The sequence below is a fragment of the Mixophyes fleayi genome, chromosome 6, assembly GCF_038048845.1.
Source record: "Mixophyes fleayi isolate aMixFle1 chromosome 6, aMixFle1.hap1, whole genome shotgun sequence".
Taxonomy (NCBI): Eukaryota; Metazoa; Chordata; class Amphibia; order Anura; family Limnodynastidae; genus Mixophyes; species Mixophyes fleayi.
Window position 1 is genome coordinate 69266916 of NC_134407.1, and position 24363 is coordinate 69291278.

Genomic DNA, 24363 nt, shown 5'->3' on the forward strand with positions numbered 1-24363 from the left:
TCATTAATATCCTTTTGTTTCATATAGAATGCTATGGCAGACACCACAGATCACTATATTTGGCTTACAGCCACGAAGCAACCGCATTCTGGGATTGTCGGAATGTTAAACTGTCTGCGCCAGGAGCCTGGAGGGAACAGATTCAGGTAGGTCAAAGAGAAGACATGTTACAAGTAAGACATTTACACAAATGGTCAAACAAATGGTGTGTATGTATTATCAAGAAAGGTTGTACATTGAACAAAATTAAGTAATTAAGTAATTTTTCTTACACATTCCTGACTTGCTGTGTGTAAGCCTAACATAACAGACACTTATGATGTCAAGTCTTGTATGGTATGCAGACTTTTATATATTGATTTGTTAATGTTATACCATGTTCTTCCATTATAAAGTAACTTGTATTTTTGGTTTGGTGGCCCTATAAAATGTGTTGTCAAATTAAGACGCTATTGACAACATGCAGCTGTTTTGTTTCGTGGACTGAATGTCTCACTAAATGAAATAATTATTAAATCTTACACATGAAATAATTGCATCTTCCCATTGTATTTCCAGGTGCATCTTTAATTCTGATGTGAAATCATATAATGTTTCTGATAAAGAGCTTCAACAGCTGCAGCAGAAGGATTTGGTGATGAATGTCTACCAGGGAGGAAAGTGGGGGGCTTTCCGTCACATCTCTTTTCATAAGGGTAAGTGCAGAACAATCTATTCATGTGCTGTGTGCCGTTAAGTGTAAACACTTACGAAGAACGATCTCTAGTACCTCTTTCATTGCTGAAAAAGGAAGTCAATTTCTGTTGGGTTGTCTAGAAGTATTATACTCATGTTTAAGCAATGATTAGTCTTGCGAGGTCAATATGGGAATCAATAATACACGTAGACACTTAGTTGCAGGACATAAAAATGACAACAGGCCCACTTCGAAGACAGTGGCAGTTGGGGAGTTTGACTGGAGTGTTACACCTGTCAAACCTATTATGGGTGTCCTAAGGCAAACTCAGGGAAGACAGAAACCTCCCATGGAGCCGAAGGGCTACTCTTAGGTACCTGTGTTACCTGTAACATTTAAAGCTGTATAAGTATCTCAAACAATATACTGTTCTACTTTTTGATACCATTCAATTGCAGGTCCTATACTTGAAATGAGAAAGTTGTCATTATATCATTGAGTTGGGGCATTAAATGACAATTGTTGCCTTTTTATCGCAAGTAGTAAATTAATTAGTAGTAAATGTCAGACATATATTTTAATAGGGATCGCTAACTCATTGACTTCTCTCAGATAGAGCACGCTAGTGCAAATCTGCTCCATAACTATAGCAACCAATCGGCAATTACCTTTATCTGTTTAGTGCAATTTACACAATAAAAGCAAAAGTCTGATTGGTTGTTGCGGTTTGGGTGCAGATTTTCACTTTACGCAATGTTAGTAAGTGACTCTCATTATCCTTAATCCACATCATACACCACTCACTAATTACATGATCTGATTTTTATTCTCTGTCATGTAACATTCTATTTCTGTAGAACAAGCTCAGGACAAAACAGCTTTTGCCTTTGTGAACGTACTGACCCGTGGTGACCTCTCCACTTTACACTGGATAGCTTCTCCTTTACGCAACTTTCAACCTACCAATCCTAATGTGAAATTGTGTAAAGTCTACTATGCGTCACTCAATTTCCGTGACATTATGTTGGCAACTGGGAAACTTCCCCCAGATGCTATCCCAGGTAAGAACTTGTGTAATAATACAAATCATTACAATTGGTTGCAGACATACAGATATCTTTCAAACCCGTATAACTACTAAAGCATCTATCTGTAATACCTCATACAAGACTCCTTGAGCCTTTCGGTGTTGTTCTGTAATAAGCATACTGTTTGGCACAAGATGTTTTCTGCACATGAAAAATGCTTCCTCAATCAAATATATCTGATTCTGAAAATGTAATGGAACTTCTAGTTATATATTTGTGATTGTGCAAAGTAACTAAAAAACCTGCATCTTTTTCACTAAATTGATTTATTACATTTAAAAGTTGTGTTCTATATGACAAAAATAGTTGTTTTTTTTCCAATGCAGTAAGTGTACACTCTATGACAGTACTGACAATTCTTAATTCCTTTATTTCCAGGCGATCTAGCACTACAGCAGTGCATGCTGGGAATGGAGTTCTCTGGCCGTGACCCTACTGGCAAAAGGGTCATGGGGCTTCTTCCAGCAAAAGGCCTCGCTACCGTTGTAGATGCTGATAAGCGGTTTTTGTGGAATGTTCCGAACGACTGGTAAATCCCTATGTTTAATACATCATTGTCTCCAATTTTCGGCTGTGGTGTTAAAGTGAAACTTGCAATATTATTTATCCTATATAACATATACTTACATATAGGATTGAAGATATGTTTAGGAATATAGAGACAAGTAGATATACTGTGTCACAAGGAAAGTAATTACTGGCCGTGCTTTTCACACACACTGCAGACAGTATCCCTATAGGCACTATACTAGTTGTAAGATATACCGATTGGCAGCAGCTGTCACATAGGATAGTGGTAATATCCCCAATACAGTGGCAAATAAAGAAGAAAAGAAGTAGTGACTGTGCGAATAATCAGTAATTGTCATGAACAGGCGCATTCCCATTTACAATAAACCATATATCCTTCTGATGAAATTGTTGACAGCACAGAAACGCATAAAAGCTGTCAGGTGATCGGAACTTGACACTGGTAACATTCTGGGCTAAGTTCAAGTGGCTTACTTATTCCACATAGTGCAGAACGTTATATTACTGAGCGTGGAGACATCTGTGAGTAACCTTGTATACGGTAATTCTAACTACGCTGTACAGCTATTACTTTTATATCCATACTGCAATTAACTGGGCTACTGGAGTTGTTTCATTTGGACATATTTCCCTACGTAGTAATTAAAGGAAGAACCCAATATAGACTGTTTCAATTTAACATCCGCTTTTCCAGTTATTAGTTTCCTATATTGCATATGCATTTGTGTAATTTTATCAAGGTTTTTATGATTTTTATTTCAGTTATAAATAAATAATTTATGGTTTATTGGAAATGGGAATGCGACTATTCATGTCAATTACTGATTATTAGCACAGTCACTACTTCTTTTCTTCTCTAATTGTAGGAATATTTCAGAAATTAAGCTTTGATTGTATTTCTATGCAAATCTCTCTTCCCTTTTTAAGCCTATAGAAAACACTAAAATGGCTAATAAAACCTGAAATAACATGACCATATGTCAAGTTCTGTTGTGTTAAGAGTATTTTACATATAGATTAATGTATATTACAAGGAGCCTTTCTGATGCTTAATGAAAGTAACACTGCATAATCTCGCTGTGTAAACACAAAATGCCATTCTACCTTTTCATTTGTAGGTCCTTGGCTGATGCCGCCTCAGTCCCGGTGGTCTATGCCACAGCTTACTATGCCGTTGTTGTGCGAGGACGTTTAAGGAAGGGTGAGAGTGTTCTCATCCACTCTGGATCAGGAGGCGTTGGTCAAGCAGCTATAGCGATATCGCTGAGCTTGGGTTGCCGTGTATTCACCACAGTCGGTAGGTTGTCCCATGTAGGTTGTCTCCCTGTGTCCCATGCACCAAAAACTAGATTGGCCCAGGGAAGCGGAGCCTGAATAATGTACCGTGCTGCCTAAAATTAATATGCCTAATGTAAAAATAGTAAATACATAAATTTCAGGTATATAATCAACAAAGCAATCAGAGAACTTGACTAATATAACAATCAACATAGGAATAATAGCGTTCTAACTATTAGGCTCTTAGGAACATAGATATTCGTAACTCTGCTCTGATAGGTCCGTAATGCCATAATACACGTTTCTATATTATTGGGGATCAACATGATAGTTTTCAGGGCTTCACATGTCTTTTCATGGATTACATGTGGCACTATGACTGTCCAACTGGCAGCCCTCGATTTTTAGTGACCCTCACCAACCTTGACAGCCTACATTGTTGTAATATGTCTATTAGTGTGGCGTAGAAATCACTTGCAGAGCCTCGCTGAATGATAAATTAATACAAATATATCTTAAATAATTTACATCTATTTTACAGAGTAGTATGATATAAAATAGTTGATGAAGATAATATTAAATACTTACCTAATTATGGGCAATAGTCCCTTTCGTATTTTTAGCTTAACGTGTTAGGTTGGGAGCATTGACTGTAAATATTTATTTATCACACAGGATCTGCTGAGAAGCAGGAGTACCTCCAGGGCAGATTCCCACAACTTGATGTCGGCTGCTTTTCAAATTCCAGAAATACATCTTTTGAACAACATGTTCTCAGTGCTACTGGAGGGAAAGGTGAGTGCAGCTGTTACACGTAAAACTACTCCTTTGGTTCGCTGGTCTTGACCAATCACCAGACTCACGTTATTCCTTTTCGTTATTCCAGGCGTTGATCTAATCTTAAACTCTCTGGCAGAGGAAAAGTTGCAGGCCAGCCTCCGGTGCCTGGCACGTCATGGCCGCTTCCTGGAAATTGGCAAATATGATTTGTCTAACAATAGTCCATTGGGTAAGTTTAAACAAAGTTTCCAGTATGTTAAAATGCTAGCCCTTCAATGCTGGTTATCTCCAGTCATTACAGCTGCCACTAGCATCAGATCTTAAGTAATGTATTGCTAAGGCCAGGTACCCACTTGGATTATGTTCTTTAATACTATTAAAAATACAAGTCATATGCAAATGTTTTACACGTTTGTTACTAGCATTTTTCATCATTTTGGAAGGTTGCTATAGACTTCCCCAATGCATTTAACCCACTGTAAATGCATTGAAAGAAAAAATCATGTGTAAAAAAAGAGGACTTTTTTACTCACCATATAATCCGTTTCTCTGACTCCATTGGGGGCCAGTGCGAGACATTGAGGTATAGTAGGTGAATTAGGAGTAAAGGCACTTTAAACATAAATCTTTGAGAGTACCCTCCTTACCCCACTATGCCCCTCTTATCTAACCTCTGTTTTTGTATAACCAAGCACAGAAGAGAGGGCCAACAAGGCGTAACAATAAACCACTGAGCGGTAACAACAACACGAAACGGCACAGGCTGATACGCCTGGGCATGGTGATGTAATCCAGCGAGCAATTGACTATTTAGATGCAGGCCAAACCATGTTTATGTGTGTCATAGAGAATGAACAGGTCGTTCGTCTCGCAGACAGAGCCCATACTGTCAACATAGCACCGAAGGGCCCAAACCACATCCAACAAAGGTAAAGTCTCATCAGAAAACTTAGAAGAGGGACAGAACGAAAGACAATCTCTTGGTTTAAATGAAACCTAGTCAGCTCCTGCGGCACAAAAAATGGCTTACTGCGGAGCCCTGCACTGTCAGAATGAAAAACTAAAAAGGGGGGATTGCAACACAGTGCCCTCAACTCCCACACCTGACAAGCAGAGAAAACGTCGAGAAGAAACAATGCCTTCCAAGTAACATAAACCGAATGTAAAGGCTCAAAAGGATCCTTAGTGAGAGCCCTGAGCACCAGATTAAGATCCCCTTGGTTCAATTGAATGTACAAAGGGGGGCTGAGTGTGTAGAACCCCTTGTAGAAAAGTCTGAACAACCTGCAAAACTGCCAGCCAGCGCTGGAATAAAATGGAGAGTGCGGATACCTGCAGCTTTAGAGAGGAAAGACGTAGTCCCTTATCCATACCCCCTAGGCAGTTAGGAAATACTGAAATGGGAAGTGTGAAAACCATGATTTTCACACCAAAGGATGCAGGTCTTCCATACCTAATAATAATTTGCAGAGGAAGAAGTCTTCCTCGCCTGCGCGAGTGAAACTACGCAAAGGGCACAGCCTCGAGAACTGAGACTATGGGTCCTAGCAGTTTCATGCAGCGGAGTAGAGACACTGCCGGATTTGCCATAAGAGACCTGGTCTTGTGCAGAAGAGAATGAATCTTGTCTTCTGGGAGGTATACCTTCTGCACAACCGTGTTGAAGTTGAGGCCCAGAAAACACATCTGTTTTGCCAGACTCAAGGAGGACTTAAGTAGATTTAGCACCTAGCTGAACCTACCCAAGTCCATGGACTTCCAGAAGCTGAATTGTTAGTTGAATGTGCCTCAGGAGAAGTGATTCGGATAGTGCCTTCAACAAAAGGTCATCCAGATAGGGCACAATAGTGACTTCCCAAAGAACGCTGGAGCCCAGCCATGACTGCCATTACATTGATGAAAACCCGCTGAGTGGAAGCAAGACCAAAAGGTAGAGCCCAGACTGCAAAGTGGAGGAGACACCGATGTTTCTTCCCAAATGAAACATGTAGGTAGACCTCTTTTATGTTGATTAATGCCAGGAATTAACTGTCTTCAATGTCTGCAATTACATAGCGCAACGATTCCATCCAATATCCCAGCACCCTAACCCTCCTATTGAGAGTTTTTAAATTCAAGATCGGAAGAAATGATCCGTCTGGTTTTGGCAGCAGATAGAGGTTTGAGTAAAACTTCAGACCTCATTTCAGCGGTGAGACCGGGACAATCACACCGGAAACCAGAGGCTTCTGGATAGCCTCCTGGAGTGTCTGACTCCTGAGAGCGCAGAAAGGCAGACCTGTGGTGAAGAACCTGCGTGGAGGAAAGTTTAGCAGGTCGATAACATAGCCACATGTCACAATCCCCTGAACCAAGGCATCCAAAGTCGATGCCAGCCATAGGTCCTGAAAACGCAGAAGACGGGCAACAAGACCACGGTGACAGGATCCCCTTGGGGCCCCACGTCTGCCAGAGCCCTGGACTCTGTGGGGGCTCCCCCTTGACGAAAAGGACTGCCCCCTGGAGAGACTTCCCTTTGACCTTGGAAGGGACGAAACGACTAAAACCTTGTAGTTCTCAGTTTAGCAGAGCTGACTGGCAGGAAGGCGCTCTTGCCGCCAGTGGGCACCTGAATAATCTGTTCCAGCTCGGAACACAACAGAAATTACCCCATCATAAGGGAAAGATTCCAGGGTGCGCTTGGAGTCTGCATTAGCCAACCAAGAACACAACCACAGGGAACGGCAGACCACAATCAGCACAGAAAGTCTGATAACTGAATCCGGAACAAAACATTTACCAGCTGTCCTCTGGGGAACGGTAAGTAGAAACCTGATTAAAAATATACATAGGCAGGAGCCCATACAAACATGCCCTATTACCTAGCACTTTAGCTTAAACTAAGGTTGCATCCAGATAGAAGGTGCGTAGTAGGGGAGTAGTGTACTTTCAAAGATTTATGTTTAAAGTGCCTTACTCCTAGTCCGCCTACTATGCTCCAATGTCTTGTAGTATCCTCCAATGGCAGGAAAGAGAAATGGGGGTTCCATTTACATGTGTTGTACTGCAGAGCAAATTTGCAGTAAACCTTTCACAATACCAACCAATGCCATGTTCACACCAAGATAAACACATTGAGATAAATAAATTAATGCTTTGCCCATTTCTCTTTCCCTGTTTTATAAATTGACCACTTGAAGTATGAGGTGTATTGTGTCTGCACTGTCATTGTGTACAAACCACTATATTTCAGGTTTCCTGCCATTCATTTTCATCATTGAGGCAGGCTGGATCAGTGGTTGACTTGCACAACCTAATATATGCAATAAGTTAAATATATATAATAATTAAGCATTAAAACATATATTTGCTAGACTGGGCCTAGGCTTTTCTCTTCCTGTATCTTAGACAGAACACTGACCGAAGCAATGAATAACAAAGTTCTCTCTATTCTGTCATCCATCCTACAGGAATGGCTCTGTTCTTGAAGAATGTGGCATTCCACGGAATCCTGCTTGATGCCCTCTTTGAAGATGGAAATAAAGAATGGGAAGAAGTGTCAGATCTTTTAAAATCTGGAATAAAAGATGGAGTAGTGAAGCCACTAAAATGCACTATCTTCACTCGTGATGAGGTGGAGCCAGCCTTCCGATTCATGGCCCAGGGAAAGCACATTGGCAAAGTGCTCATAAAGGTAGTTCAACATGCAACTTTCATAAAATAATGCTATGATGACTACTCAAATGCAAATTCAAATATTATTTTAAATCTTAAAAATACCAATCAGTGACTTGTATTCCCACATATGTACTATTTTTGCTCACTCCAGAAGGAAATCTAATGAAATTAGATAGATCTTTCACCTAAGTTATGGAGTAATTCAGTTTCCACTATGGCTTTGTGGTGAGGTGCACTAGATATTGATGCACAGTGCATTTCACTAAACGGTGGGGTGGGTCCTTGTTTTGTAAGGACTTTTAAGTTAAAATAAACATACATTGATAACAAAGTTAGATGGACATTTGATTTGATAAATCAAAAAAGTTGCTACTATAAAGTGATCAATAGGTATACTTGTATATAGCTATCCTTTATGTATACACCATGGTACACCAAGTGTCATACAAGTGTGGTGAGTGCATTCTGTTGACGTACAGAAATGTTATGCATATCCAAAAAGTGGTTCTTGGTCTTATATAGAATCCTCTGTAAGAGGGTTGAAAAACTCAATGTGCAAAGTAGTGATGTTTTTTTTTCCTGATATGTATAGGTGCGCGATGAAGAGGTGGGGTCAGCTTGCGAGTCTGAAGTTCTGCTTCCCGCTATTCCTCGGACATCCTTCCCGCCAACAAAGTCCTACATCATCACTGGGGGCCTTGGTGGATTTGGTTTGGAGTTGGCACAGTGGTTAATTGAAAGAGGTGCTCAAAATCTAATTTTGACATCTCGGTCTGGGATACGAAATGGTAAGCTTTGGTTACAGCAATATATATATATATTTATATATATATATATATATATATATATATATATATATATATATATATATATACACACGTGTATACATATATATGTATATACACAATTACTCTTTTAGAGTTTTGATGGTTCACTTAAATTTCGCTTTTGCTTTTAGGTTATCAAGCCAAACAAGTCCAGAGTTGGAAGGAAGCAGGGATTACTGTGGTTGTTTCTACCAAAGATGTGGCCTCGATAGGAGGAACTCGGCAATTGATAGAAGAAGCATCACAGTTAGGACCTGTGGGTGGAATATTTAACCTAGCCATGGTGAGTGCATCAGTGTGAAAACAACTTTAGTAACTATCCACAATGTTCACATTATTAATAATAGACTATGTGAAATCAATCAATAAATTCATGTGTCTTTTGAAAGACCAGCAACCGATTTTTGCTTGTGGTCACCATATGTAAAGTTTAGAAGACAGAGTATAGTAGAATTTACATGTATGTGCTGAAGGGGGTGTGGATGTGTGTGGTGTGAGCTGGTTGTATGCTGAAGAGAAGGGCTGTATACAGGCTGAAGGGCAAAGGATTTCTTTGCTGGACTAGCGTTGGGCAGTCTGTCTGGCTGGATGAAATTTATTTGTTGAGTGCATATTTGCAGAGCGGTTTGTAGGGGTAATGGAGAAGTGGAAAATAAACTGCTTTCCAGGGTAATTGAGTTTAGTAAGGAAAGGGAGGTGGTGATTTGCAGGATGCCCAGCAGAGTTATAACCAGTGAACTCGGTGGACTTTTTGTCTGACATTGGTTACACATTTTTGAAGCTGGACCTCTACCACATGAGCCCCAAAATATACAACACCCTTACAAACTAAGTTGAAAAACAATGCCTAAGAGCATTCTGACCAGGGACTGGGAGCCAAAACATAGCAATACAAAGTCTGTATTCAGAATTACATCACAGCTCTGGGGTCATGAGTTCGATTCCTGACCATGGCCTTATCTGTGTGGAGTTTGTATGTTTCCCCCATGTTTGCGTGGGTTTCTTCCAGGTGCTTAGATTTCCTCTCACACTCCAAACACATACTAGTAAGTTAATTAGCTGCTATTAAATTGACCTTAGTCTCTCCCAGTGTGTGTGTGTCTGTGTATGTGTGTTAGGGAATTTAGACTGTAAGCTCCAATGGGGCAGGGACTGATGTGAGTGAGTTCTCTGTACAGCGCTGTGGAATTAGTATATAAATAGCTGCTGATGATGATGATTGTTTCTAGCGTTTAGTCTAGTAAAAACATAGCGTTAATGTGATAGGAAAAAAATAGTTTATAATTGGTATTTTTGGTTTTGTGATTTTTGTGACCAGGTTCTTAAAGATGCCATGATTGAAAACTTATCCACAAAACTGTTTCAGGATGTGAACAAACCAAAGTATGATGGTACTCTTAATCTGGACAGGTAAATACGCACATTTGTGGATAACTGCGCAGTGTGGCTGTACCGCTTCTGGTCCTCTGTGCGGTTTTATAGACTTTTTATTTATTCAAACTAGTGCAAGTAATTTTAAAATACAGCCCATATGTATACATTTGCAAGTACAACTGTCATAGGTAGCAAATGTAAAATAGTAAAGCACTACCTTTTCTGTGGATGCTTTACTTAGAGAAGGATTAAGGATGGTAAAGAGAAAGTGTGGAAGAAGGAGAAAGAAGAGGAAAAGGAAGCATCTGCGCTACAGGTGTTGCCTGTATAAGAAATGGAAGAATACTGCCCCAATATATATAAGTGAATTATTAATAGCCCAGATATAGTATATAAATAAATATTTATTGCCCCCAGTATTGTAAAAGCAAATACTTATTGCTCACGGTATTATTGAAATAAATAATGATTACCTATGTTACTATTGAAATAAAGAATGATTACCCCAGGTATTGTTGAAACAAATTATGATTACCCACTGTATTACTGAAATAAATGATGATTACTCCCATTACATTTTAAATACATAATGCCCTTATAGCTCCTAAAATACATGCTGCTGAGTTTCTCCTGATAATACAGTTGCTATGTTTGGCTATCCAGGGCTAAGACATGTTTATGCGCCACCTCTTTGGCTGCAATCTCTTTAAGGAGGTTATCAGTTTGCACATGTCGCTCTTTCTTCAGCCTGGCTCAATGTTTTATAACGCCTCATCTTTCTACACATTTGTGGACATCCCATAGTATATATGGGCAATGTTAGCAGTGGTGTTCTCCCTTGTTTGACCTTGTTGATATGGTCTGCAATTATAAGTAGAGCTTCAGAGCAAAATAGCAACTCACTTGGTCTGAGAGGTGGGAGATGGTGGGTGGTTAAGGAAAGTTTAGAGGGGAGGGCATGACAAAGTGGAGGAAGGATGACCCAGGAGGGTATGGGGAAGATTAGAGGGAGGGAAGGGAATTTCAATAGGCATCTTGTCATCTACCTATGCAATTATAACTATTCTCTATTAGTTTCCAAATCTGTCCGGGTCCACATCAATTTCACAAAATTAATTTGTATGTTTCTTAGTGCTTTTTGATATATGTAACTCATACTTGCCAACTCTCCCGGAATGTCCGGGAGACTCCCGCATTTTGCGAGAGTCTCCCGGGCGAGTGTGGCAATCTCCCGAATTCTGCCCACTTCACTAGGAAGTGCCCCACTTCCTAGTGAAGTGGGCAGAATTAGATCCCAAACACTGCGATTCCCGTGAATCGCAGCTCCCCCCCCCCATGACGTCACAGGGGTCGGGGCCAAAATGACGCGATTTTGGCCGTCACGCCCCCCTCCACTTGTCTGGCTCCCGGAAGGGAGCTGAAGAAAGTCGGCAAGTATGATGTAACTCAATATTATGCTTTTGTGTTTGAAAGTCTACATATTGCTTAGAAGTTGTGCTTGTTATTCCACAGGGTCAGCCGTGAAAAGTGTCCTGAACTGGATCACTTTGTGGTATTCTCCTCTGTGAGTTGTGGTAGAGGAAATGCTGGTCAGAGCAACTATGGATTTGCAAACTCAACAATGGAGCGTATTTGTGAAAAGCGACGTCAGGACCATCTGCCAGGTATGTAAGATTACTGTCTGTCCTCTATAATAGCGAATCTTCTCACATCAAGCATCCATTTACATAATATCACTTATATGTGGCCATTAGAGGGCTCCACTAGACAGATGTGCGGCACATTAGAATGTCTGGCTCTGTACTACATGTAATGTGTTCTTCAATAATACAGATGCCTTCTTCAGCAATCAGTGTACTGTGATAAAATAGAGCAGGCTGGCACAAAAATATACAGTAAATAGAAGGGTTCTTTAATTTAGAGAGCAGAAACTGGGACAACTTCATTATTTATTTGCTCACTTCATATAAAAACATGATATAATAACTTTTGGGTGCCAGATACTGTAAAATAATGACAAAACTCTATGACCACTAACCTTGTTAAGTCTGAATTCTAAACAATAAAAAATAATTGTTACAGATTTCTAGTACCTAAAATCTGGTCTGACCACATGGGAACCTTAGATAGAGGAAGTAAAGAGCTCATGGGTTCGAGTTTTCATGGTCACTGCAATAAAAAAGTAATTGGGTGTGTTTACCTGTCTTCCCAGGCTTGGCTGTACAATGGGGAGCTATTGGTGACGTGGGAGTTGTGCTGGAAACTATGGGAAGTAATGACACTGTGATAGGAGGGACGTTACCTCAGAGGATCAGTTCCTGTCTGGAAGTTCTGGACCAATTCCTAAACCAGCCTCGTCCTGTTATGTCCAGTTTTGTCCTGGCCGAAAAAACCATCTCTGTCAAAACCAAAGGAGCTGGGCAACAAGATTTAGTGGAAGCTGTGGCTCACATTTTGGGTAAGAATTAAATGCTGCAAACCAAAGTGTTGTAGATTATAAGTTGCCCGTGGCACAAGAAAAACATTGGAAAACTGATTGAGTGGCTGTGACTGAGTGGGCAAAAGGTATTCATTAAGAGCTCCAGCCCTTTGCAAACCTTACCTTACCTTACCTTACCTTACCTTACCTTACTTTACCTTACTTTACCTTACCTTACCTTACCTTACTTTTTGCAAGACATGTGATATATTTTTCCTACTCGTCCTACCAGGTGTCCGAGATGTGAGCAGTTTGAATCCTGATACTACATTGGCTGACTTGGGACTGGACTCTCTAATGGGTGTAGAGGTGCGGCAGACATTGGAACGTGATTATGACATTGTCATGGCAATGAGGGAAGTTAGACAGCTAACAATTAACAAACTGCGTGAGCTCTCTTCCAAACCCGGAAATACTGAAGGTAAGATAATAAGAGACAGCGCCTGATAATATATATTATAGCTCATTAGGCCCACTTAATCTGGAATTTTCCAGACAGCTGTTTAGTTATAAGCCGTCATTGGTGCAGTCATAATGGGGGCAGGGTGTGCAGTGGACACGGGCCCGTGATATAAGGGGGTGTTTAGACTTATGTTGTATAACCACAATCCTGCAATTGCAACAAACCTGGTACCAGGAAAGGCTTTCCCAAATCCGGCTGAGTTCCAGAAGTTCCTATCAGGGTTACTCTGGCTCAGTATTGCTGTGTGCAGAGCGGGAGTGAGACTGTATGAAAAAGCAGTAGCTGTGCTTCTGTCATTAACCCTGCCAGGAGCCTCCTCTTTTCATTCACACATGCAGCATTCTGGCACCACTCTTATATTCCTTTCTATGGAAATGAAGAGCAGTAAATAGATACTAGTTCACTTGTATAAATGAAAAAGATTAACTAGCTAGGGCAAGCCCCCCACCTACAACTTCAACTTTTTGGAACCTCTCCCCCCTTTTAGAAATCCTGTGTTTGCTCCTAGCCCTCCCACCATTACTTAGCATTCTCAATGTAGGTGGTTCTGCAAGTAAGGTGGTACACTATACCATATTCTTACTGAGAAACCACCCCGATACAGTTTTACTCCTAGGGTGCCAAATTTTGGGGGTGCCCGAATCACTGAATGAGCGACATAATTTGGTGCCCTAACTGAGCGCTGGCCACTGACATGGAACTTCTATCCTACGAAGCTGCTGGCGGCTGGCTCCCGATGTCAGGGATGGGAAAGGCTTGTGTCACTGGGCTATAATGTTACAGCCTAGCGCCACACTCCCAGTCTGACGGGAGCAATATGCTGCCCCTCCCCCACTCCACGTTTGGTCATAAAAAGGGGGCAGAGCAGCACTTTGAGGGGGGGGGGGGGGAGACATCGGAGCATGGGGAGCAAATGAAAGCGCCATTGGAGGCATGGCCACACCTAAGCGTATTGTTGAAGATAAGGGAGTGGTCTGGGTGGATTGGGAGCATGCTCTATTTGGAGTGACATTTTGAGAAAATGTCTTATTGCACTGAAATAATCTTTAGTAAATGCTAGTTTGTTACTAAGTCCTGTATGCACTATTATTGAGATAAGACTACAGTGACTTTTACTAACCTGACTTTTCACCAAGGTCTGATCCCTGATTTTTTTTTTTTTTTGCTCTCTGGAATGACCTACAATATATTTGGAAGACTTTCTGAGGGATGACATCTTTCAACTAGCACAACTGATTATTCTAACAGCTGGACTTTACGCTCCACTAGCATGTTCTCTGCCATTTTCTCAATCTTCATTTCTCAGTCATTTGTCAGATATCCTTACTTGAACACAAGACAATTAAACTGTAAACATCTGACACTCTACTTCAGTATGAATATCACTACATGTTTGTTAATATTAAATTTGGCAGTATGCTTCTCCCTCTGTTTTAAATGATCAGCTTCCTTCTGCTCCTATCTGATTTTCTTCCTTTTCAGCACTGTCTTTATATTATGAAGGCATCGTTGTTTAATTGATGTTGACCTTAGATTTACCACAGAACCATTAAATACATTTGTATCCAGTGTAGAGCAGAGCTGTGTTGTATCCAAGGTCATAACAAATATACAAGTCTGTTTGGATGCTATAAATGAGTGAAAGAAATCAAACAAATCCCTGAAACTTAACAAAAACATATTTAGTATATATTACAGAAGGGCATTTACAAACCAACAATATTAAGGTCACTTATAAGTGTACAAACTCTTTGATTTGCAGAACATAAAATTAGCTTCTTAAATTTTTTTCTAGAATCTAAGCCCTCTCAGAAAAACACAGCACAACCAGAGCTCAGTTTCTTGGATCTCAATAATCTACTGGTGAATCCTGATGCTTCCACCATCACTAAACTTAATGATGTGCAAAACAGTGACCGTCATCTCTTCCTGGTGCACCCTATCGAGGGATCTATTGCAGCATTCCAGAGTTTGGCTTCCAAACTCAACATATCTTGCTATGGACTCCAATGTACAAAAGGTAATATTGAGCTTAAAAATGGGTAAAACATTATAATGGCTCTGATTTGTGTCCTTCTAATAATGCTAACGTGTATTCATGACATATGTAAAGTATGTCAGATGGCACTGTAGACATAGCTCTGTCCAAAGCGACTCTCACATGTTAATCATATTATAGCCATTTCTGGGTAGAGCTCTGTCTTGCCAGTGCCACCAACTTATTAAACGACACTACTCTTTGGGTATCTGAAGTAGAGACATGAACCAGGGGAGAGGCAGTGCTGGAAAGACAAAAACGACTCAGTATTGCAATTTCCTCGATGATCACGCTCTCAGTTTGGAAAGCTTCTATGTGGTTACAGTGCCCGGGTAGGAGAATTTATTTTTGAAAAGTGCCATCAAAGAATAATTACAGGAGGTTAAAATCGCTGGTGATGTGTGTAGTAACACAGGTTGATACATTTTCCCAGAGTGTTTCCGGTGCAGCATGATAGCAGGTGTGTGGCTCCTGTAGCCTTCTTTCTAGAGACAATAGGTAGCAGACAATGCACTATACCTATTGTGTAACCTAGTAGGGGGGCAAGGTGTGTATTGAGTACTAAATGGCAAGTGAAGGTGGGTACTGAAGAAGTCCTGGGTCTTTATACAGTTTGAGTACATAGAGCCTCATTTAAAGTTATGAGCAAAGCAAAAAAAATAGGTGTAAATTTGCTCCTGGTTAAACCATTTTGCAATACAAGGAGTGCTAATATGTATATTTGTTTGCATGCAGGGAAATACTGGCTCTCTCTGTATGTGGCATACAAATACTTGGCACCTTTATTTTTACACTGCAATTTAGAGTTGAGCTAGGACATGCCCAATCCCAACACTAAATCTGTTCGCACATTTTAAATTCACCCTCCCTGCAGTTTTTGCTCCTTTTTTTTGCTTTGCTCCTAACTGTAAACAAGGCCCATATTGGGTAAAGTGTTCTTGTGTTCCGTGTATTGCAGGAGCCGTTATCTTCAGTTACAATGTTACAGCTTAAAAATGTATGCATGCCTTGTGGTCGGAAAAGCACAATAAGGGTATATGCACTTGCTTTATCCTTCTTAAAAGACATATTTTTCTTATCAGATTTTTGTAGATGTTTCACTAAAACAAATGTAGTGTGTTTGTATTGTTTTGTTATTTTGCATGTAAACAGATTGTAAAAGTGGATTGACAATTCATATTATGCTTTATTAGACCCTTCACAAGTGACTCCAAAAATGTTAAATAAATAAATATCTATCTATTTATTTATTTATGAGAATAAAAAGATGATACAATGACCCTTAGTAAACATAAGTCTAGTAATGACATATGTGTACTAACTAAACCCAAAACATTTTTAGATTACTATGGTATTTTAACATATTCATTTATATTTAAAAGTGATTTCCTTTAGTTGAGAATTATGACAAAGTGTCTATTTATGTTTGAGAGGAGGAGATGGCTCAGAGGTTTAGGCACCCTGACTGCTGTGAGGAGGTTGGGTAGATGCTGGTTCAAATCCCAGAGACAAGCTCCTTGATGATGTTGGACAAGTCACTTTGTCTCATTAGAGGCACTGCATGTTGATGAACTCAGTGTCTAAAATATGTTGAGATAGTCTGAGACACTATTATGGGAAGGGCCACTTACATTATTTAGTCCTTCTCATAATATTGTCTCATATATCTAGAAGCAGTGGACACAACAAAGACAATATGTTCATCAACATGTAGTGCTTGAAAGATGAAGTGACTTGTCCAATATCATCAAGGAGCTGATTCTGGCATTTGAACCAGCATCTACCCCACCTCATCACAGAAACAGTCAGGGGCCTAAACCCCTGAGCCATTTCCACCTCTCAAACAAACATTGACACTTTGTCATATTTAAAAAATAGTAAAAATAAATAAATAGATTAAAGAGAGAAATTCAGGCATATATACACATGGTGACCTCACAGCACTGGGGTCATGAGTTTGATTCCTAACCATGCCTTATCTATGTGGAGTCTGTATGTTCTGTTTGTGTTGGTTTCCTCCGGGTGTACCAGTTTCCTCCCACACTCTAAAAACATACTTCTAGATTAGTGTGTGTGTGTGTGTGTTTAGACTGTAAGCTCCAATGGGGCAGGGACTGACGTGAGTGAGTTCTCTGTACAGCGCTGTGGAATTTGTGGCGTTATATAAAATAAATAGATGATGATGGCATGTACATAAGTCCATCAGAGTGTTTATCTGACATCAACATTATATGTTCCTGTAAGTATTATGGTCCAGCCTTGCCCTTGGCAACATATTGCAACTGGATACTTAAGGGAAGACGAACATAAGTTTTAACAAAATACATCTAAATAAGTTAATATTTTTGCATTGTTTTGTAGCTGCTCCTTTGGACAGCATTCAGAATCTTGCAGCCTTCTACATACAGTGCATAAAGCAAGTGCAGGCAGAGGGGCCTTACTGGGTAGCTGGCTACTCGTTTGGAGCATGCGTGGCCTTTGAGATGTGCTCCCAGCTACAAGCTCAGAGGGACAGCTCACATGCACCTGACAGCTTGTTCCTTTTCGACGGGTCCCATTCATATGTTGCTGCACATACACAGGTAAGATCACCCAATTAGATTTACATTTTCTTTAAAGGGTAAAACTAACATAATTTTGTCCTGGGTATATTTTTATATCAATATTGTGGTCTAATCTGTCTTTACAAAAAGACTGTAATGTAACACTTTGCAACAGATACAGGGGCATATTCAATTAGCCACGGAGTGTCTCCGGAATGGTCACAAAGGCACTCCGCGGCATTTTAACATCGCAGATTTCTCTTCGTGCCCCCCCTAGAGGTGGCAGGAGAAATCTGCGATGTTAAAGTACCGTAGTACCTGCAAATGTGCACATCCACTATGTTTGGAGGAACATTGCAGCTAATTGAATATGCCCCATGATTTTCTATAACATTCCCAGACAGTAAGTTACATTTTCCTGACTATTACTAACATCAGAGCAAGGTATGTGAATACTGTAAGAGGTTTTGGAGGTATTGCATTTACAGTAGGCTGTGATATTGCGTCCTGAATGTAAGCAAAAATCTATGCCCTAGGTGTGTATTAAGAATTGCACATATATTGAGATTAATACTCCGTAAATATGTGACTGCAGTAAGAGGCGCCCTAAACGTATCTAGATACAACCAGAGTAAAGATACGGGCGGTCATCAATAGCTTGACGATGATGACTGTTGTAGCTATAGTGTAGAATAAATAATAAACCCCCCACCAAATAAGTAACCAACACCAGTGCTATAGCCTAGACTGTCTACCACTAAAACAGGGACAACGAACATTGGGTACCCCCGTATTGAGCACCACTTTTTTTTTTACTGCTGATTAAATACTGAATGTAAAAATAATGCAATGTAATGTGGAAAAGAAAATGATGTCACACGGACCTATTTTCACTCCAAATATTTGCTGTAGTTGGGGCTTGTGTACAAAATACCAATAAATACTGTTACATTAAAATAAATGTGAACTGCCACAGAGTGTTTCAGCCATATAAAATAGATAACCTTTTGGATGAGGTTCAAAACTGAAAACACTGAGAACTTTTCAGCTGGCGTTTTTCTACCGAGTGTGAGGAAAACCACTAAGGGGCAGATTTATCAAACCTTCCGAAAGTGAAAAAGTGGAGGTGTGACCCATAGCAACCAATCAGATTCTATCTATCGTTTCCTAGAGCTTAAACATTTTATGTCAGCATTTTTTAGCCAGTTGCAAAGCTCTGGTCCGAGACCGCCCTTTCCGTGGTGGCAGACTGATACTTTTAGCGCTGTTGCTTTATCAGACAGAAAAGGACTTTCTCTTATAGACATCAATAGGTCCTGTGGTAACAAGTTGTAGTGAGGAGGGAACACTCCTCTCATGTCAAACAGGAACAATTTAACTCTGAAGATGCTGCATGTAACATCTTCTATACATAATCGTGTGACAGAAGCAGCATTCCCCCTTTACTTCAATCAGCCAGCACAGGAGCATTCCCCCTTTACCTCAGTCAGCCAGCACAGGAGCATTCCCCCTTTACCTCAGTCAGCCAGCACAGGAGCATTCCCCCTTTACCTCAGTCAGCCAGCACAGGAGCATTTGAATGCTATAAAACATTAGCTAATTTTTTAATGCCCATCTGACACTAGCCCTTCAGTGAAAACACATTTATTTGTGTTGTCAATTATGTGTTGACTAATGTATTATCTAATCTGTTTCTAGAGCTACCGTGCCAAACTAACTCCAGGCAGTGATGCCGAGGCTGAAACAGAGGCTCTTTGCGCGTTCATCCAGCAATTCACTGGTACAGAATATAACAAGGTAACGGTTATGCTACTTATCTCTGTAGAGTGGCTGCTTACGTAGTAATATATATATACTGACTTACCTTGTCTGCCTGCAGCTGCTGGAAGCTCTCCTTCCCCAGAAGGACTTGGAGGCCAGAGTCAAGGCTGCAGTGGAACTTATAACACAGAGTCACAAGTCTATCAATCAGGAGGCCCTACACTTTGCAGCCTCCTCCTTCTACTACAAGCTGAAAGCCGCTGACCAATATGTCCCATTCCATAAGTATCATGGAAACATTACGCTGCTGAGGGCAAAGACACGAAATGAGTATGGAATAGGGCTTGGTGCAGACTACAGATTGTCAGAGGTGAGTAGAGAAGAAAAAAAAACAACTTTTTTTTTTTTTTTTTTTTTTTTTTTTTTACATGTTCTGGCACTGAGGTTTTGTTCACTATGTCTACTTCTTTCAATTTCCCTCTCCTGTCAACTATATCATCATCATCATCATCATCTATTTATATAGCGCCACTAATTCTGCAGCACTGTACAGAGAATGCACTCACATCAGTCCCTGCCCCATTGGGGCTTACAGTCTAAATTCCCTAACATACACACACACAGACACATAGACTAGGGTTTATTTGATAGCATCCAATTAACCTACCAGTATGTTTTTGGAGTGTGGGAGGAAACTGGAGGAGGAAACCCACGCAAACACGGGGAGAACATACAAACTCTACACAGATAAGACCATAGTCAGGAATTGAACTCATGACCCTAGTGCTGTAAGACAGAAGTGCTAACCACTGAGCCACCATGCTGCCCCCAGCACTATATGTGTCCATGACCTCGCCCATTGCTGCAGTACATGAAAAATTCTCTATAGAATTAAAACAGAAAGGTAACATAGTGAACCTGATTCATGTTCTAACTTACGTCCGTTTGTGTAGTGTATCTTGCTTAAATTAGCTCTGCGCATGCCCAGAAACGGCAATGAACACAAATGACAATTGAAAAGGGTCGGAACAGGGGAGGGAAGGGACAGATGAATGTAGGCAATGAACACTAAGGGCGTCCTGACTCAGATGCAGCCAAATCAAGTCCTGGGTTTTCATAAGTACTTATGGTTTCAGACGTATCATTTGCACCAACTACAGGGCAGGTGTAAGTGCTGACTGATAGTGATGACTGACACAGCATAGTCTTTGTTTTAGAAACTACATGTATGCATGCCACTAGCTAGCACAGAACATTTGTATGTACAGTATGCATTACTAGCATATTGACTTTTGTATTTAATGTTAAAAAAAGTATTACTAAACAATCCATATTTTTATTGATGATTATACGTCAAGAGTTGTTCATTTATTTTAGAAATATATATGTTTTATTTGTTCTGCTGTGATCTCATATTGCACATATGCTTGTGCGTATATTGCAGTCTATTCTGTCTACGTACGGCAAGTCACATTTAGACAGCGTATTTACACCCAAATTATAATTAAAACACAACTTTACGTTTGATTTGTATACGGTTGGAATTACACTCAAGTTCCGTGATCTTATTTCAAGTTGCATTCAGGCCTGAATCAGGCCCAGTGTGTGCAAGTTGTGGCTTCATGCTACTGAGGTTATTCTTGGAGCACATGTCTGCTTGGATTTGTGTCTGTACGATTATTTAATGTGCTGAATCTGGATATCAATATTATTCTTTCTTCTTTCAACAGGTGTGCGATGGGAAAGTGTCAGTTCATGTCATAGAAGGGGATCACCGCACCTTTCTGGAGGGGACTGGAGTAGAATCCATTATCAGCGTCATTCATGGCTCACTAGCTGAACCTCGCACCAGTGTCCGCGAGGGTTAGATAAAAGCGTGTGTGTTGCACTGAAGCCATCATCTCCTTGCCAGGTGTGCATAGGCTTCACTCACAGGAAGGAGAAAATGGCTTCATAGCAAACTAGACAGGACATCTGGTTTTTCCTCCAGGCATCGGCACCCCCACAGTCACGTAGGGCAGGGCCCCACCCACACTGCCCAGTGCCATAATGCCAGCACCAGTGGTCAACATCCCTGGAGAGCTCCCTTTCCTTCCCTTCTCTGCTTTATGTTGTCCTGAACACAGTAAAAGATCCCATGCCTTCTACATAGAGTAGGAGTAAAGTTCATTTTGTAGCATGTTGTTATTATCAGTATTCCAAAGGCAAAATATTAGCACTTAGAAAACCATGCACCCCCACATAGGTGCAAATATGACTTGTCCTCTGAGGCATCTCTATGCCTGTGAAGAGACTAGGAAGTCTGTTAACGACAAAGGTCTTTGTAAAGTGGAACCTCTGTCAATCTTACCGTCTGGGTGTCTGTGGTTTTTTTATTATGTTTATTTTTTTTAATCTTAATGTTAAGTATTTATTATATCTCTTATTTTTACACCAGGTCACTCATTCACTGGTTGGAGATGCATTTAGCATCAGTTCTGCATCACTTGCGGAGAGTAAACCTTTTAAACTAATCCCAGAATCACACATACACGGGAGTGAGTTTTTAAAAATCTTCCCTTCCAGGGTACCTGTATGTGTAAGATAAACCTATAAAGGCAGAATAGGACAAAGTGAGAGGTGATCCTGACCCATGGATTATATATGCAGGTAGTGAGAGAAATTCTGTACCTTCCCTCTCCATATTAACGGCCGCACTCAATAAAAACAAAGAATTTAAGTTGGCATCATGGGAAACTTGGATGTCTGCAAGACATATTTCTATTGTAACTGAAAACTTATGGGTCTAGGTTATTTATTTTTTTAGCCTTTCTTTATATGAAGGGCTGGCAATACGTAGCGCTTTGGTAAACTGCAAGTCTCTCTGTAATAAAGAGTTTAAAAAAAGCATGAGTGACAATGTACTTGCTTTTTAAGGCTCAAATAAGTGGAAAACTTGAGGGAGAAGTGAAGTTAGTTGAGGGGGGTGTGCATCTTCTAGTGGGAGAGTGAACCTGTCACCTGTAAGGTGTATCTACACTGGAATTTTCCTTGATGGAAATAAGAAGTTCTGTTGCACTTATGACACAGAGATGAGAGGTGGATACAGGTATAATGTACTGTCAGCTGAAGACTCAGGAACTCCAGATCGTAAGAACCTGCTAGGGCTTTCACTGTCAGTAAACGTACCTTTTGAGATCCTCCCTCTGTCGACCGCAGCAGAACAAGTTTAATGTAGGTCTATATTTTAGTAAAAATAAATAATTGTGATGGTTTCTTTTTTTCATACATCATTTTCTTGCTCCTGTTAAATATTGCTGCTTCAAGATAGTCTTGTGTATGTTGCACTCTCATATTAAAAATAAAAAAATCAAATATATTCTTGTGGTGTTGTCCTTCGATTTGCCCTAATGGTATAAGCACATTTGATTTCAAGTCATGTTACACAGACCTATTGCTAGCAGCACTGCACAGAATCCCCCTGGAAGAGACTCCTTAGTACAGCGTGATCATAACCCTGGGATCCTACTTACATTTCCGTATGAGAGGACGGATCTTTCCCTTGTGAACTTTGAGTGTGGCAGTTATACGGCAGGACTGGGATGCTATTAAAGGCAGCGGCTTTGATCCCCAGCAGTTCATTCCACAAAGTCTCCTCTTCCCAAAGGTGCAAGCAGGGCAAATCCATTGCCTGTATTAGCAGTGCGAACCAAACTTCAGTACTACCATAGTCACAAGGGGATGGGCCTGTTCCTTTCCATGTTAACCATGAGTAAAGTTATCCCAAGGTTGTAGTTAGGTTGCTAATTGATGCTGCAGTTTCTCTGCACTCATTCTTAAAATTGGGGGAATGGGATTATTCCAATGGAACACTGAAAATAGTTAGGGAAGAATGGCCTAAAGGGAACAGATAAACAGTCCTTATCTGCTTTAAGGTTGAGCTAGGTCTGATGGTAAGTTGCGTTTGAATGTTTGAAGGTACAGTATGTGAGTTGTGATTGGTGTGTATTTTGATGTGTGTGAAAAAGTGGATTGTGTGTGTATGTTGGGAACATAATCCTATTCTGGCACCCTAGTGATATGATTACACTGAATTTCAAGTTCAACCTTCTAAAAGTTGTGTGGATCCAGAGGAAGGCAAAACATCCCAATGTGACTGTTGTCAATTTAGCCAATAAGGGGTGGAAAAAAAATCATTACCGACCCCCAAAATGACAGTTGGATAAATTCATCCCCATGATGTCCTCTACAAATTACATCTAAAGGTACAATTTCTTATAAAACAGCATCCAATCCATTCTTAATTTATTTTAGTGAATTATCCGTCAAACCCTTTCCAATGTTTATGCTGATTATAATGTAACCTTTACATTTCCTTTATTAATGAGGTTGCCCTGAGGATGTCTTTCTTATAAGCTGTACCCCAAATTCAAAATGTGGCCTAGTGATTTATACAATGACAATAATATGTTTGCATCATCTGCATTTAACCCCACATTTATTCTACTCAGCTTTCTGTAATGTTGTTTCCATTAGTTTTCATCAACACTATTTAAGCTAATGCACACAAGTAGCATTGTTATTACTACAGCCTATGTTCATCACTCTTCATTTATATATCTGCCACCCAGATTTTGCTGTTTTGTCTAAATTTACTACAGAAATTGACTATCTTGCCTGTGTGAATAATCTTACATAGTTTAGTGTCATTAGTAAATATAGACATCTTACTTTCTAGTAGAGATGAGCGGGCTCGGATTCCGCAAATTCGAGCCCACCCGAACAGTGCGGATCCGAACGGGATCCGAGCACTGTTCGGATATTTCCGGCGGGCAAAAAATTGAAAACAAGGCTCTGTCGTCCAAGTCTCGCGTCGAATCTCGCGAGGG

At 40.3% G+C, this 24363-nt stretch overlaps 1 protein-coding gene across 1 annotated transcript in view; it reads left to right on the forward strand.

Moving 5' to 3' along the window:
- Positions 1 to 22853, forward strand: part of FASN (fatty acid synthase) — a 73618-nt gene extending 50765 nt beyond the window's left edge. The window contains exons 25-43 of the mRNA XM_075216777.1: positions 28 to 146; positions 559 to 695; positions 1534 to 1737; positions 2143 to 2293; positions 3414 to 3592; positions 4249 to 4368; positions 4460 to 4582; positions 7803 to 8026; positions 8603 to 8798; positions 8969 to 9120; positions 10156 to 10247; positions 11724 to 11875; positions 12424 to 12669; positions 12923 to 13111; positions 14949 to 15173; positions 17553 to 17773; positions 19433 to 19531; positions 19614 to 19865; positions 21226 to 22853. Of these exons, the coding sequence (XP_075072878.1) occupies positions 28 to 146; positions 559 to 695; positions 1534 to 1737; positions 2143 to 2293; positions 3414 to 3592; positions 4249 to 4368; positions 4460 to 4582; positions 7803 to 8026; positions 8603 to 8798; positions 8969 to 9120; positions 10156 to 10247; positions 11724 to 11875; positions 12424 to 12669; positions 12923 to 13111; positions 14949 to 15173; positions 17553 to 17773; positions 19433 to 19531; positions 19614 to 19865; positions 21226 to 21363 (3219 nt within the window). The 3' untranslated portion in view covers positions 21364 to 22853. The remainder of the gene's footprint in view (positions 1 to 27; positions 147 to 558; positions 696 to 1533; positions 1738 to 2142; positions 2294 to 3413; positions 3593 to 4248; positions 4369 to 4459; positions 4583 to 7802; positions 8027 to 8602; positions 8799 to 8968; positions 9121 to 10155; positions 10248 to 11723; positions 11876 to 12423; positions 12670 to 12922; positions 13112 to 14948; positions 15174 to 17552; positions 17774 to 19432; positions 19532 to 19613; positions 19866 to 21225) is intronic.
- Positions 22854 to 24363: the final 1510 nt, after the last annotated feature.